Genomic DNA, 16574 nt, shown 5'->3' with positions numbered 1-16574 from the left:
AAACAAACAAACAAACTTGATTACCATATGTCGAAAAATGTCCAGCAAAGGAAGATTATACCCATCAAATTCAGATTAATAAACAGAAATATTTTAGTATCATTTAAAACGACTTTGAAGCGATTCAGTGCTAATGGACCTCCCATTCTCAGCTGAACCCTCTAGAGAATAGACCTCCCATTCTCCATTCCTCCAGTAAGTATAATAAACTTCTGGAATGTTTGCATCAGGACCAAGGGTCATAATTAATTCCTCGGGCATATCGAAAAACTCGAGTACTTTTAAGTTGGTCAGATGTTGAATCCCTAATGGCACCCTCTCCAGCAATTTACAACGTTGGATGCTCAGCTTTTCAAGACAAGGCATTGCTCCTTCTTCTACTTGTATGCATCTCAGCCCTTCAAATTTGTCTATACCCAGAAGTTTAAGCTCCTTGAAACCGCCAGCCTTAAAACGTAAAGTGTCTCCTTCCACAGCTTGCAGCAATTCAAGATGTACAAGGTTGGGCAAGTTTTGAAGAGATTCAAGTGCATCATTTGGCAGCCTACTCCATTTTAGATATATCACTGCCAGGCTTTCGAGACAAGGTATCCACTCTGGTAACTTCTCTAATCGCCCATACAGGTATAGCCTTTGAAGTAGTTGAGGAGGAGAAGAAAGACATTGCAGATCAATGACCTCTTCCTTAACCGATGAAACAATCGACAATGCATGAAGGTTGATCAGCTTTTCGATGGACGAGCACAAAATCTTTCCATCTTCTTTTCTCATGTTTGTAATGCCTAGTCTTCGAAGTTGCACCAGTTTTCCCAGCTCTATGATAATTGCGTTATCATGGTTTACATCCATAAAACAAAGCTTTTGAAGGGATTGTAGAGCTCCTATACCTGACAAGGCCTGAAAACCGTATTTGGAGTGAAAACGTGAATACGAGGTGAACTCATAACGGTATACCAGAAGATGATGAAGTTTCCGGAGCTTTAGGATCTCAACTGGCAATTCCGAAACTTGGGAATGTTTAAGGTCCAATGTCTCCAAGTCCTGAAGCTTCCTTATAGAGCTCGGAATTGTCGTGATTTTGGTATCTCTCAAGCTAAGATACCTTAACAGTCTCAAGTTGCTAATTTCCTCTGGAAAATTCTCTATAGGCGCAGCTCGCAAATCCAACACCTTAAGCAGCCTGCAACTATTAGGAATCAATGTATCTGTTGGTGAAGAGGAGAGTGGATCACCCGTATCAAACACAAAAAGAGACCGTAGATGAGAAGCATTCATATTCTGTTGTGCATTTGCCAATGCGTTATGTATTGCAAGGCGCCGAACCTTTTCAGGCCATGTTGCATTTTGTTCTTTAGCAACTGCAACGAAGTTCTGGTCCCTAGCATTTGAAATGATGATTTCTCGCAGAAGGTCATGAATGCGGCATGCTTTGACCCTTCCATCGTTCGTCATCCCGGCTATCTGGATCATGCTTCTATTGAGGAGTTCATTAAGGTAGTCCTCTGCAACTTCTTCTTGTGTCTTTCCTTCTTTGGCTTCGACAAACCCTTCAGCAATCCACAGTCGAATCAGTCTCATATTCTCAATCAGATGGTTCCCAGGGAAGAGGCTTAAATACAAGAAACAAGATTTCAAGTGGTATGGCAAATCATTGAAGCTCAGCAAAAGCACTTCTTTAAAGTTGATGAGCCTGCTGTTGTCCTCAATTTCAGCACCGAGGCTACGATAAACCGTCTCCCATTCCGCAACTGTATGCCTTTTAGTAGCCAAAACACCACTAATGGCCACAATTGCAAGGGGCAGCCCCTCACACTTGTCCAAAATACGTCTAGAATGTCTCTCCAATTCAGCAGGACATGAGTTCTTTTGGAAACATTTCTTACAGAAAAGAGTCCATGACTCGTCCGGAGACAAGGGCTCTAAGTTGAAGATCTTATCTTCAGATTCTATGCACGACGTCGAAGCTACCTCAGAGTTACGCGTTGTGAGCAACACACAGCTACCACGGCCATTGTTAGCTAATGCGTGATCGAGCATTTCCCATTCATTCATATGCCAAACATCATCTAAAACAATCAAGTACCTCCTTTGCTGAAGGAAACCCTTGATTATCATTTTCAGGAGAAACGAATCCATGTCATCGACACCTTGAGGAACCGGCTTCCTGATCGAATCAAACAGTTGCCGTACCATGTTTCTTAGGAGCTCCTCTATCTTGAGAGGATGAGAAATGGTGATCCAAACATGTACGGCGAAATGTTTCTTCACTTTGGTGTTGTCATAAACTTGCTTCGCCAAGGTGGTTTTTCCGGAGCCACCCATTCCGACCACAGAAACCACCTTGCGGCCGGAGTTTCCCTCGACCAACCATTGGACGAGCTGCTCTTTGGAGTTGTCAATACCAACTAAGTCAACGCGATCGAGGAGGAGGGCATCCCCTCTTCTGTCTATCCATGGATTCACGGTGGCAATGGAGCTTGGACCTTGCTCACTAGTCCCATTGTTGTCAAAATTCGGACGCCTGGCAGATAAGTTACTAATTCTGGATTTGATGCCATTTATCTTGGAAGCAATCCGATGTTGGGCTTTCAAGTTTTTCGTAAAGCAACAAACTTGGTGTAGAAAAGCATCAAGCCCATGCCTATGGTCATTGACAACGTCAAGCTTGTATTCATCCAGGGTATCTTCAGTGTCGTAAGCAATCTCTCTCACTTGCTGAACCCATACCTTGAGTTCTTGGTTACTCTCCCCCACCGAGTCAGCCACTCTCAGGACAGCTTTCAAGCTCTGCAACTCGTCCTTGATGTACTCTAAATCTTCAGGGATCCCTTGTAAAAGCCCCACCTCATTTTGCAGAAAAGTTGTGAGCTTTTCAAGAAGAAATGATACTGCAATTTCAGCCATCCTCAATTTTCTAATACAATAGTTTTATGAGTTCAAAGTTATGTCCTTTATAGTAGTTTGGGCATATACGCGTTTTTTTTTTTGCATTTAAAAGCTATATCATCTTTTGTGTCGACTATTCCACAGAAGGAAAAAAAATCGTGATACTTATTCAAACAAATTGGCATATGCTTCGGATTCCAGACGCCTTAGCCACTTTCATGGCAAACACTTCAGAAATAGTTACGCAGTAACCCAAATCTGTAATTTCTGCGCAATTCGACACGGATAGGTAGACTTGGAAAATGGAACACATAGGTTCGGCGACTAGCACAACCAGCTGAAACATCGATATCCATAGACCCAGTCCTTGACGCTTGTTCACTCCTAGGCAATGGGACAGCTACATCCTTTAAATCGACCCAAAGCTCCAATCTGGTTATAACTCTGCTTATGGGAGGATACTAAAATTTTCCTTCTTTGATTACTTGTGTATTTTTTGTAAAATATTTTCTTGAATTATTATTTTATTCACTGTGATTCAAAATTATGGTAAGATTGGTTTGATTTTTTTAAACCAATAGGAGTATCCTGTTTTTCTATTTTCCAAATCAAAATCGAACTAGTGTACATAACAAAATTTAATAATAATAATATTAGAGAAAAGGTAAAAGTATAATAAAAGTTATATTTAGAAATTAGCACCAATGAGTTTTGTTTAGTTTTAATGATTTTATTTATTGGGTTTATATGTTAAAAAAAATTAGGATTTTTATTCTAATTTTAAACGATTTTTTTTATTTTTACTTTTTAATGTTAAAAAAAGTAAATTAAAATAAAATTGAATTGATGTGATGTGATGTGATGTGATTCAATGATATTAACTAATTAAAATCGAATCTGACTATAAAAAACTCGAACTAAACTAAATTATCAATTTAATTCAATTAATTGATATATATAGATACATATCTGTATGATCTATATTAAAAATAATAATGATTTTAAAAAAAAAATCATATTTGTGAAGTTAAAAAACTCAGCCCTCAGAAATCTCGGAATATGATTTGTAAGCTTGTGGACGTGGCTATCGTCGGAATGATCGAAGTGCATGTATAAGATTTATTAGCAGCTTTGCTTAGCTTGGCGTACAAGAATATAATTAGTAAAACCTCCTTAGCCACACAATTATACAAATAGAAAAAGTCAAATACTATTGTCTGAGTCGTTAAAGAGTGCAGCGACAGTTTTCCACAAGACTAAACTGTTTCTCATCTCTTGTGCAGATTTCGCAGAATCTTCCAATATATATATTTTTTGTACAGCAAAGATTTTCAATAATTTTAATTAAATACCTATCTACGAAATCTGTAATTTATTTAACCAATGATTTATAAATAAATAAAATAGGGTGGAAAATCATAGAATAAAAAGGTGATGTACCGATTCATCATAATTTGATGCAGCCCCACATACATGAATCAGTTTTCGTCACAGGAATTGTCAAATATTAACTTTTTAGCCTTTGGAGCATCAGCAGCAATTTCCTTGAAGTAAATAAAACATAAAAGTAATGCTTGGTAGACTTGACATGAACCCCAGGGGTTGTGTCATGCGTGTGTGTGTTTTCTGTTTGGACCATAGCAACACCATAAACAATCACATATCCCACTGCTGTTGTCAACATCCAGTTCCAGAATAAATATTAGAGCAATGATGTTCATTAATTAATTTGCAAGAGCATACCATCAAACGACAGCTTCCTTTATTGAATAATGACAGTGCCTCGTTACGTTCTTATTGTGGCTTGAAACATCATTCCAACCGGCATATAATTGGGGCCAATTAAGATGAGAAATCAATTTGAAAGAAGAACCAGTGAATAATTCCAAACATTAATGACTAGAAAGCAGCAGCCACTTACCACAAAAGATATCTCCTTATAAGCTGACACACTTCCATATTCATCATATCCTTCAAACGACCAGGTCTTCTAATGACTATATCCTTAGTTTAACTGATTCACCAACCTAACCAGCTCCAAGAAAATTTGAACCAAATCCAGGAAAGGATGTCATATGCTAAAAAGACATCTAAATAGAAGAAACTATGTAAGTACAGCCCACACATAAAGTTTCTACATATACCATAAACAAATTGCTAATGCAAGAGCAAGTCAAACGAATGCATACATATTCAGCCAACTCTCTTGTAGGGAAGGGGGAAGTACAAAGCAAAGTGGATTCTTCTCCTTCGATGATTTACCATTTCGTTTGGTCAATAGGTCTTGTCTGATCACAAAGACCAATGCCCCAACACGACACAGATAAATTTAGATTCAGCATAAGACAACAATTATGTAAGAATTAAAAGACTAGTTAAGTACAAAAATGTAAGTACCTGAGCCAGTTTTTGCAATTCAAATAAAATGACGACCTTCCAATAGAAAGGGCCAGGCATGAATGGGAGATGGGCTACTAAAATCCTTGCAGCACTCCAAAACATTCTCTGGTACATTAGAGTCAGGAAACGATTTCAGTGGCGCATATTTTGCTTCTTCGGCGCTCTTTCCACTCACTCCCACCTTCCCATCAAATGAAACTAAATCTTGTTTTTCTTTTATAGTTTCACACAATTCCCCATTTTCTTCCTCTTTCTTCTGCATTTTGTTCTCTTCTCGATTCCCTTCTTGGAAGTCAAGTTCTTTGCTTTGTCATTCTTGCGCTTTTTCTTAACTTTCTTGCTCTCACTGAGAGTAATTTCTTCAGTTTCTTGGTGATTGAGCTTCACATTTTCTTCATCTTGGTATTCTAATGTTGGTAATTTGTTGTTGTTCTTCTTCTTCTTCTTCTTGGTCTTGATTGATTGATTGCTCATGTTTGATGGAGTCATTTTTTGAAGCAGAGCTACGAAGAGAACCCGACCCCAAACAGTTTGTTGAGTGTGGGAAGTTAAGAGTTTTAAATAGTTGGAAAGCGTCCGATTTTAAAAGCCATTTTTGTAAAGTACATATCTCAATTTTTATTTATTTTTTCAATTTTTTAACTAATTTAGACTCTTAATTTTTTCTTTAAAAAAAATCTAATTTGATCATGAACATTTAAAAAAAAATTAAATTATTATTTTTTTAACAAATATGTTAATTAAAATGTTAAATTTTTAATATGATATTTCAAATGACAACCACATATCTTTCACATTAATTTTTCAATTTCTACAAATTTTTTATAATTTTATAATTTTAAATATTTCATTTTTGATATATTTCAAATTATTTATTGATATAATGTATAAGACAAATAATATCATGTTAATATGAAAATATACATGAATTGTCTTGCAAGTTAACAAAATTAACCTTTTCATCAGTAATTTCATTAAAAAAACACGATTTAATTTTTTTTAAAGAATAAAATTCAATTTTAATTTTAAAAAATAAAAATCAAATTAACAAAAAAAAATGCAGGCATTGACACCTAAACTTACCATTATGCCATTTTAAAACTTCACCTCCCACCGCTATTCAACTTGGCCCTTGGACTTATTTTTTGCGCAAACCAGATGTTTACTTCGTATTCAATTTTTCCTACACACTGTGCGAGTGAATATAAATGGTTTACTATTTATTTGTTGAAATACAATTTTTACATTATTATTTTAATTAATTAAAAGTTACTGTAAATTAAATATAGTCATGCAGATTAAAAAATTTTGATTATATCATTTGGTAAAGACCAATTGATGATTCATTTCAAGTCAATAAGACAAAAGTAAAAATCCCAAGCATCACCAAAATATTTCACACTTGATGTAGGGGTAATCCAACTGGATTCGAAATTAAAAGTTCAATATTTAATTTTAAACTTATTTGAATATTTATTTTTAAGATTAAGTTTAATTAGAGATATAAATTAAGTTAATTTATGAATTTTCATACTCAAGTTTAAATTCGAACTCGAATGTTCATACATATTTGAGTTCAAGCTTGATTTAATAATTAAACTTAAGATTAATAATATATATATTAAGGGCAATAATATAATTTAATAATATAAAATTATTTAAATATATATTAAAAATGAAAAGCTCAATAAATTTGCAAGCCATTTAAGTTGGATATTATTAAGCTCAATTTCGTTTTAATTGATAGCTTGAGTTACTCAAACTCACCTTGATAATTATTGAATCGAATCTAAGCAGTTTATGAGCACAGATGTCTCATTTACATTCATCATTCATTACATCTCTATATTGATGATATCGAACTTAGTGGTAAAAAATCTAATTTTTTAGTACAAAAATAAAGTTACTATATAAGAGTATCATAGAAGTTAAGTCTCTTGTTGTATTGAGTTCAAAAAATAATATATTCATCTTATCGAATTAGACTTTATAAATTTATGAAAATTAAATTACGTAAATAAACTTTTTATTGTTTATCGTAGCTTTATAAAAAATACCCGCTTTGGCCGTCACTTTCCTTCGTACTCCCATTTCTTAGCTTATTAACAGTTAGTTTAGTTGAACATGACCTAAATTTTATCGAATTTAATACTAGGCCAACTTCCGAGTTAAGCCAGCCTGAAACTGTTGGCTAGCCATGAGAGTTTTAGGTAGCAAGATTTCATCTTGACAGTTAAGTCTCAAGCTTGATTATGATCTCGATATTTGACAACTTGAGCCTAAAACTTATATGGTATGAATTTCAGGTATTTATAGGTTGAGTTGGGTCTAGCTAAAATTTTAGGCCTGTTTGTTAGGCTTAGGTCCGGTTTAAAAAATAGACTTAAAATTTTACCTAAGTCCGATTTCGATAAAAATACTAAAACCTGAGTTCAATCTGGTTCATCCGTATTAATTTTTTATATTATTTTTTTATATAAATTTAAACATATATAATATTATAAAAACATTAAAATATATGTTTCCTAACAAATTGAAATTATTTTTTCTAAAATAGTAACAAAATTAACAATAAAACAAAAGTTATATAATATCTAAACAATAACAATAAAACAGTAGTATCATAATAGTGAAATAGTAACAAAATAGCAACAAAACAGTAAAAAACAAAAAAAAATTACTTTTTTTGCATATTCGAACCGAGTTCAGGCAAAAAATATTACTTGAGACCCAACCCATTTTTAAACTGACATTATTTTTTGCCCAAACTCAAGTTTTGTACATACATTTTTGTTTAAATCTTTTCACTTTTCGAATGAGCCTTCAAGATCCAACCCGATCCAAGAACAATTGTAATATCAACCTTAGATGAGAGCTTAAGCTTAAATTGTATTTACGAATACAGGGTAAGGTCGATGTGGTGAGAAAATGTAGTACAATAATTCCAGTGTAGGGCTACCTTATCGAATTATTATTGTCCATTTATTATCTTTACTTAAGTTGCCTACTTGTTTAATAGTTTTTTTTAGGGTTTTTTACTAAAATAAATTAAAAAAAATTATATACCAAAATAGGTTGTCAGCTGGATTATTTATTAAAATGGGTTGTTTTTTTCATTCGCGCCTATTTGACAGGCGCGACTCTTTTTTTATATTAAAATATATATATATTTTTAAATAAAATATTATTTTTAATTTTTATTAAAAATATTTAAATTTATATACATGTAAAAATATCGTCAACTGGTCAAAATACGAGTAAAAAATACACGAGAATGGGTCGCGCCTATCAGATAGGCGCGACTAATCGTTCTTGACAGATAGGCGCAAATGGTACTATTCCAAACAGTGCACAAACAGCCCCCATGTGCCATCTGCTGCTGCTACTGCAGACTCATTTCATATTTTTTATATCAACTTGGATATAAATTTGTCCAAGTTTAATCATAACAGACTTTTTTCATAAATTTATATACTTTAAAATTATTTTTATAAAATAATGATTGTAGAAATATTGAAGAATATTAATATACCAATACTTAACAGCAACTTAAAAAAATTAAAGAATTTATAATAATACATTAATAGTATCAATTAAAAGCGTTTCCCAAAACTCATAATTAAGAAATATTTTGAACAATGGGAGTAGAGTTTTGACTGTGTGAAAAAATATGGGATATGGATATTTATATCTACAAATATAAATAATATATGAATCTTCGAATTCCATTTAATGCATTGTTGATTTTAAGTATGAATTAAGATATTGACAAATGCTTTTATTAAAATTATTTAAATTTTAATTAAAAAATTTAACACCCACAAATATCAATGTTGTGTTTAGTTTAGTATCTACGCCCAAGTTTCCTTGGGGTCCCAATTCCAATATGATCCCCACGCCTCATTAGCCCATACGGCTCCCGAAAGAATTCCTATGGTTAAAAAGATAAACCCGAGACTAATAATACGATAACTCCAACGATCCAATTGTTGAGTCAATTGATATCTGTAATAATTTTTAGAAGAAAGAAAATAAGTGTTTAGTAAAACATTGCTTCTTTCATTCATGTATTGGATTTTCCCAAACGAAAATGAAAAATTATTGTTTTCACCAATAATCTTTATGGCCTTTCGAAATGTAATGACTAGAAGAGCTACTGATAATAATGATCCACATAAAAGAGCTGCATAGCCTAATACCATCATACTTACGTGCATCATTAACCACTGGGATTGGAGAGCAGGTGCTAATATTGCAGATTGATGCATTTTGGTTAAAAGACCCGAAGTGGCAAAGCCTTGGGTAAAAATAGCACTTGGTGCGGTTATTGCACTTAAATTATTTTTGCGCTTTTTAAATTTTAAATAGGAAACCATATGAATAAGGGAGAAACCCCATGAAAGAAAGATTAATGATTCATATAAATCACTTAATGGGAAATGTCCTGAATAAATCCAACGAGTGACTAATAATCCTGTTATACAGAAAAAGGTGACTATCATGCCCTTTTCTGATGAATCATATAGTCCTACGACTTCATCTACTAATAAGAATAAGGTTAAAAAATGAATTTGGTGAATTTAAGATTAAGTTATAAATTATTTAATACTCATAAATATCAATGTTGCTAGTGTTTTCTATTTTTTAATGTAATTTTTATATAATGTAATTTTATTTTATTTTTTATTTTTATTGACAATTTTTAAGGTCTAAATAGGGGAAAAACTAAGCAACATATGGGCCTCACCATCTGTGCCTTTGAGATAGGTACAATTAGTTGCGCCTTTGAAAAAAGCTCAACTAGTCGCGCCTCTAAGATAGGCGCAACCTGTATTCGTATCTATAAACGGGTTATATTGATCTGAAAATAAAAAAAAATTATTTTATCTAAAAAAAATATTTTAATATAAAAAAGGATCGCGTCTGTCAAATAAGCACGAATAAAAAAAATGATCCATTTTAGTAAATAATCTATCTGACAACCTATTTTGATATATAATTTTTTTTAATTTATTTCAATAAAAAACTTGTTTTTTTAAATAACCTAATTGTTTAATAATTTATCCCTCAAATATCATCCCATTATAAAATTATATAAAATCAAAATTTATATATATAATTGCATAAAAAGCCGAAGTCTCTTTTAACAACATCGCTACTTAAAATGCCTTAGCCATACAAAGTTCCAGCAGCCGAATAATCATTGAACATAGATGGAACCCTACATCTTATTGTTTTGCATCTTCTTGTTCCTTCTCTTTCGTCGTCGCTCCTCCGCCCACAGCCTCCCTCTGGGCCCTATCAACTTTCCTATATTTGGCTCCCTCCATCGCCTAGGTTCTCACCCTAACCAATCCCTCTACCAGCTAGCTAAAACTTATGGCCCTCTCATGACTCTCCGCATAGGTTATGTTACCACCGTCATCGTCTCATCCGCTGAATTCGCTAAACAAGTCTTCCAAACACAAGAGCAGTCCTTCTCCGACCGCACTGTCCCTGATTGCGTGGCCTCCCAGCCTAACCCCGAGTCGACCCTCGCATGGGCGCCGGGCGATGGTAGGTGGCGCAACCGCCGGAGACTATGCAGCACCCAGTTGTTCACCGTGCAAAGACTCAACTCACTTCAACACCTTCGACACCAAAAAGCCCAGCAACTTATCCAGCACATCAACAAACAACGCGCGTCAGGGTCCCAAGTCAAGATAGGGGAAGTTGCTTTCGCAACCACATTGAACTTGATATCGACTACAATCTTTTCCTCGGATATAGTGGACCCTGAATTCAGTACTGCGCAAGAGTTCAAAGATTTGGTGTGGAGGATAATGGAGGATTCAGCCAAACCCAACTTGTCAGATTATTTCCCTATCTTAAAAAGGTTTGATTTGCAAGGGATAAGAAAGCATATAAGGCCGTCTTACACGAGGTTGCATGAGATTTTTGATGAGATGATAGATGAAAGAATGGAGGTTAGAGCTTCAGATTCCGTGTCCAGAAATGGTGATTTGTTGGATGTTCTGCTTGATCAGTGCCAACAGGATGGGTCTGACTTCACTCGCCAAAATATCAAGCCTTTGATCCTGGTAAGATTTTCGCTTAATTCATTTTCATAAATAATGAGAAAATAATTTCATTCCTTAAGACACAAGAAAAATGCTTTTAGAAACTGGGGTATGAAAGATTTCGACATTGTTACTTCCTCTCGTGTAAATTATTATTATAAGATATAATACAAGCATTTTAAAAAATTTCAGTATCTTTTAGTTGTTACGTTTCCCGTCACATAGCCTCGTGAAAAGAAATAAGATAAAATTTTAGTTGACATTTTTAAATATAAAAAGTGGATCTGGTAGGCTACTACTGAATTATTGATTAGTTGATGAATTACTAGCCAATCCCTAACCTATAATAAAATAAATTAGCAAATGTGAAAGTAAAATTCATTGCATTTTTAGTAAAAATTTTAAAATTTTAAAGATAACAATTATAAATTCTAATCTTTATATAATAAATTAAACATAAAAAATACTTTAGTTATATTAAAAAAAATAAATTCATTGCAAGTAAGGGTTGCCTTCTGTTGTTTATAAATATCTTTTAATTTAAATATTAATTCAGCCCATCATTAAAAGAAAAGCCCAACTAACTCAACTAATTAAGTAAGAAGTTGCACCATTATTGTTCCAAGATGTCAATTTTTGGTGACAGTATCAAAGTTTTGGGATTTAAGTAGGACAACTGTCCAAATCCGAGTTTCTGTACTAGGCAAATAGCTTGTTTTTATATGAAATTTGTCATCCAAGTATTGCCACTTTTATGTTTTATTAAAGAGTTAGCGAAAGCCTTACTCTTTCTTAGGATTTCACCGACCCACGTTACTGTTAGATGAAAATCGTATATTTTTATAATAATAAAATTATAATTTAAAATTATTTTAATAATTTATATATTTATAATTTTAAAATAATTAAATTAATTTTATTATTATTTTTAGAGAAATTAAAATGTAAATTTATCATTTTAAAAAGGGTAACGCCCAAAAACGTCCTCCCTTAAATTTAGAGTATTTTTTTATAATATTAATTTTTGTTAAAAAAATTTAGTGAATTTATTCAAAAAATCATTAATAAATTGAAAAAGTAATGCAATTATAAAATATTTTTTAAAAATCTAACTAATTTAAAATTATTTATATTAATGATATTTAATGTTGAAGTAATATAAAAATTCATCATGAATATTAATATTAATATATTATAATTTAAATAATATTAATATTATTAATTTCTTACATGATATTTATTTTATATATTGGTAAATTTATTTATCTTAATGTTAAAATTGTTAATATTCAATATTTTCATTTTAATAGTATACAAATTTTATGTATTATTAATAATTTCTTACATGATATTTATTTTATATATTGGTAAATTAATTTATCTTAATGTTAAAATTGTTAATATTCAATATTTTCATTTTAATAGTATACAAATTTTATGTATTATTAATAATTAGTTTTAAACAATATAGTTAATTGTTTGTTGTATGTTATCGTTATATTGTTATATTGTCTATGTGCATGTTAAGTGTTCAGATGTCATTCAATTTTACGTTTTCTCAATTCACATATTTAATTTTAAAATTAAATATTAAACAGGACTTATTCATTGCTGGAAGTGATACATCTGCAATAACAACAGAATGGGCGATGGCAGAACTCCTTAGAAAACCTGGAGTGCTACAAAAAACAAGAAGGGAACTAATGGAAGTCATTGGAACTAAAAGAACTGTTCAAGAATCAGACCTCGATAAACTCCCATATCTTGAAGCTGTGGCCAAAGAGACAATGCGCCTTCATCCTGCCGCTCCTCTTCTCCTACCTTACAAAGCCAAAAATGATGTCGAAATATGTGGCTACACCATACCCAACAACACTCAGCTTCTGGTGAATGCTTGGGCTATTGCCCGAGACCCCAATTACTGGAACCACCCTTTTTCGTTTTGCCCTGAGAGATTTCTTGATTCCAGCTTAGATTTCAGAGGTCGTTATTTTGAGTATATACCATTTGGAGCTGGTCGAAGGATATGCCCGGGTTTGCCTCTTGCAGTTCGTATGGTGCATCTGATATTAGCTTCTATGATTCATTCCTTTGATTGGAAACTGCCTCATGGAATCCATCCACAAGACTTGGACATGCAAGAACAGTTTGGCATGACTCTCAAGAAAGCTATACCGCTCTGTGCTATTCCTATTTAGCTATATAGTACACAAAATAGGTTAAACTATTTGTTGTTTTTCTTTGTTGGGAACATATATATTAAATCTTCCACTATTTGTCTTTTGTTCTACTAGTACTAGTAGGAGGAAGCATGTCTACCTACTACGTTCTTGAATGGTTGGCCTGTATTTTATTTGTTGAGCATGCTTAGCTACTACTCTAGCTCTTGAATGGTTAATTTATATTTTTATTTGCATAAGTTGGAAAAACAGTCATAATGCAGGGTTTTTGGATAGATTCTTAATAAATCAGTTTATATTCGCATACACTTCTCATACACATCCCCTGGTCGCAATCTTAACCGAGATGGAATTTTACATCATCTTATTTTGCATCTCCATCTTCTTCCTACTTTTGAAGCCCTTATTCCACCGCTCCAAGACTTTAAACCTTCCTCCAGGCCCCATTGGCCTACCGATACTCGGCTCCATCCATTCCCTAGGCTCTCATCCAAACCAGTCCCTCGCGGAGCTTGCCAAAGTCCATGGCCCCATCATGACTCTCCGCCTAGGCTCCATCACAACTATCGTACTATCCTCCCCTGAAATGGCGAAACAAGTCCTCCAAACTCATGCTCAATCCTTCTCCGACCGCCCGATTCCCGATGCTATTGCTTCCATGCCCAACCTCGAAACCTCCTTGGTATGGGGCCCTAGTGATGACAATAGGTGGCGGAAACTCCGTGGAATATGCAGCACCCAGTTGTTCAGTGGACAAAAACTCAACTCTCTACAATACCTACGCTACAAAAAAGTTGAGCAACTTATTCAACATATCAAAAAACATTGTGAAATTTCAAATACCCAAGTTAATATAGGTCAAGTTGTTTTCGCTACTACTTTGAACTTGATTTTCAGTACCATGTTTTCAATTGATATTGTTGACCCGGAATTTAGTAGAGCTCAAGAGTTGAAGGATCTGGTGTGGAAGACAGTGGAGAACGCAGGGAAACCAAATTTATCAGATTATTTTCCGGTGCTGAAGAGGTTTGATTTGCAGGGAGTAAGAAAGCGTGCAAGGCTGCATTATGACGGGATGCATCAGATATTTGACGACATGATTGATAAACGAATGAAGGCCAGAGCACTAGATTCAACCACCAGGAATGGTGATTTCTTGGACGTGCTTCTTGATCAATGGGAAGAAAACAGATCAATTCTCAATCGTGAAATAATCAAGCCTTTGATCCAGGTAAAAAATTTGTTTCAATGGAATCACTTAGCATCATTTGTTTTACTTTTAACAATCAAGCCTTTGGACAGAACTTGTTCATTGCTGGAAGTGAGACATCTGCAACAACTACAGAGTGGGCAATGGCAGAGCTTCTTCGAAATCCCCAAGTTATGCAAAAGGCAAAGAAGGAACTCCTTGAAGTTATTGGCTCGGAAAGAACTGTGAAAGAATCAGACATAGATGAACTCCCATATCTCCAAGCTGTTGTAAAAGAAACCCTGCGGCTGCACCCAGCAGCCCCTCTCCTCTTACCATATAAAGCAAGGACTGATGTAGAAATCTGTGGTTACACCATACCGAAGGGAGCTCATGCTTTGGTGAATATATGGGCTATGAACCGAGACCCAAAGTATTGGAATCAGCCCCTTACATTTGCCCCAGAAAGGTTCATTGGGTCGAAAATAGATTATAAAGGTGGAAGCTTTGAGTTTATACCGTTCGGAGCAGGGAGAAGATTGTGTCTTGGGTTGCCTCTTGCTACTCGGATGGTGCATTTGATGTTGGCTTCCATGATCCTTTCATTTGATTGGCAACTTCCTCAGGGGATCAATCCAGAAGACTTGGACATGCAAGAGCATTTTGGTATGACTTTGAAGAAAGCTGTACCGCTTTATGCTATCCCTGTTATGAAAACTTTTGATTAAACATGGAGAGAGAGCATGTTATCAGTACAACCCTATTTTGTCTGACAAAAGCTTCCAAAATAAACTTATTTTTTTTTCTTTAATATTGTAGGGTAAGCTCCATTAGATCTAATTTGATTCCTTTAAACGTTAATTATAAATTAAAAAAACGAAGGAAAAAAAAATTAAGCATAAAATATATAATAAAGTATGAACAATTTAAGCTCATCTAAAAGTAATTAAAAAAAATGTTGCTATTTAAGGGATCGAAATTTATTAATCAAATAAAAATATGGAAATTAAAAGGTACCAAAATTCATAACGAGATGGGAGTTAGTCCATATCAATTTAAGTTAGGGGACCTTATCTTATCTATTTTTAACTTGTTACCAAATAGTAGCAGTTTTGTATTTAGGCCCTGTTACAGTCTTAATTGTTGCAACCAAGTGCAATGTTCCTTTGGTGAAGATTAAGAGATCATCAACAAAGCATTAAACATGAAATTAGAAAACATCATGGTTAGCGACAACATACTGAAACTACATTAATGCAAATCACAAAGAGATAAGCGTACAATGAATCCTCTTGTCTCACTCCTTTGGCTCTTCTAAGGAAACTAATAAAGCCTTCATTGAGTGCCCTAGAATTAGAAAGTCTCAGTGTTGTTATAGAATAGGAAATGAAGAGCGATCTCCAATTCGTACCAGATGAAAGTCGCATTTTCTTTGGAATGTAAGTTATCAACAAGCTCAACCCTCTTGATCTTTGAAATTAGAGTAAAATCCAACTCAGAAACCGTATTGTATGATTTTGTGCTTAGGAGCTCCTGGCCTTCTTATTAGGGTGAAATCAAGCATAATTTTGAAGCAAATGAACCAGATGGATGAGAGAAGTCGAATGAAAAGAAAATAGATTAAAAACTAATGGAGAATGTTATAATAAATATCAATAATGGTAGTAAAATGATTGTAAAGTAAAAAGGGAAAAAATTAACACACAAATTTTATGTGAAAAATTCATATTGTGAAATTTAAACTTTAAATTTTAAACCCTAATCAATGTTTAGAAAAATTATAATTCTAGACGGATTCAACTTCGGCCGTCCAAATCTTCCTATTTTGCCTTTCTATTTTATTTTTTAACAAGTAGTGAG

The 16574-nt window shown here is 33.6% G+C and overlaps 3 protein-coding genes and 1 long non-coding RNA gene across 4 annotated transcripts; 2 read left to right on the top strand and 2 right to left on the bottom strand.

The window, feature by feature from the left end:
• Window positions 1-30: 30 nt before the first annotated feature.
• Window positions 31-3355, bottom strand: LOC107946788 (disease resistance protein RPM1). Its single transcript, XM_016881247.2, has one exon. It carries the CDS (start codon window positions 2902-2904, stop codon window positions 100-102), a length of 2805 nt encoding a protein of 934 aa, XP_016736736.2. The 5' UTR covers window positions 2905-3355; the 3' UTR covers window positions 31-99.
• A 932-nt stretch (window positions 3356-4287) lies between these two features.
• LOC121211092 (uncharacterized) lies at window positions 4288-5842 on the bottom strand. The gene is made up of 3 exons (XR_005906469.1): window positions 5284-5842; window positions 4808-5174; window positions 4288-4689 (listed from the first exon to the last, which is right to left on the bottom strand). It is a non-coding gene; the product is annotated as an uncharacterized lncRNA (long non-coding RNA).
• A 4547-nt stretch (window positions 5843-10389) lies between these two features.
• On the top strand, window positions 10390-13764 carry LOC107946791 (geraniol 8-hydroxylase). Its single transcript, XM_016881250.2, has 2 exons — window positions 10390-11366; window positions 12944-13764. The coding sequence occupies exons 1-2, from the start codon at window positions 10500-10502 to the stop codon at window positions 13541-13543; spliced, it is 1467 nt and encodes a 488-aa protein (XP_016736739.2). The 5' UTR covers window positions 10390-10499; the 3' UTR covers window positions 13544-13764.
• Window positions 13765-13871: 107 nt separating this feature from the next.
• Window positions 13872-15525, top strand: LOC107946790 (geraniol 8-hydroxylase). Its single transcript, XM_016881249.2, has 2 exons — window positions 13872-14756; window positions 14828-15525. Exons 1-2 carry the CDS (start codon window positions 13872-13874, stop codon window positions 15440-15442), a joined length of 1500 nt encoding a protein of 499 aa, XP_016736738.2. The 3' UTR covers window positions 15443-15525.
• The last annotated feature ends 1049 nt before the right edge of the window (window positions 15526-16574 follow it).

The sequence above is a fragment of the Gossypium hirsutum genome, chromosome A12 (assembly GCF_007990345.1).
Source record: "Gossypium hirsutum isolate 1008001.06 chromosome A12, Gossypium_hirsutum_v2.1, whole genome shotgun sequence".
In the NCBI taxonomy this organism is placed as follows: domain Eukaryota; kingdom Viridiplantae; phylum Streptophyta; class Magnoliopsida; order Malvales; family Malvaceae; genus Gossypium; species Gossypium hirsutum.
This window is presented reverse-complemented; position numbering and strand designations above follow the sequence as displayed.

Bases quoted from the DNA above. Each gene is read 5' to 3' on its own strand.
- LOC107946788 (XM_016881247.2), bottom strand. From the start codon at position 2,904: ATGGCTGAAATTGCAGTATCATTTCTTCTTGAAAAGCTCACAACTTTT.
- LOC107946791 (XM_016881250.2), top strand. From the start codon at position 10,500: ATGGAACCCTACATCTTATTGTTTTGCATCTTCTTGTTCCTTCTCTTT. The intron at 11,367-12,943 runs GTAAGATTTTCG...AATATTAAACAG, and splicing joins ATATCAAGCCTTTGATCCTG to GACTTATTCATTGCTGGAAG.
- LOC107946790 (XM_016881249.2), top strand. From the start codon at position 13,872: ATGGAATTTTACATCATCTTATTTTGCATCTCCATCTTCTTCCTACTT. The intron at 14,757-14,827 runs GTAAAAAATTTG...GCCTTTGGACAG, and splicing joins TAATCAAGCCTTTGATCCAG to AACTTGTTCATTGCTGGAAG.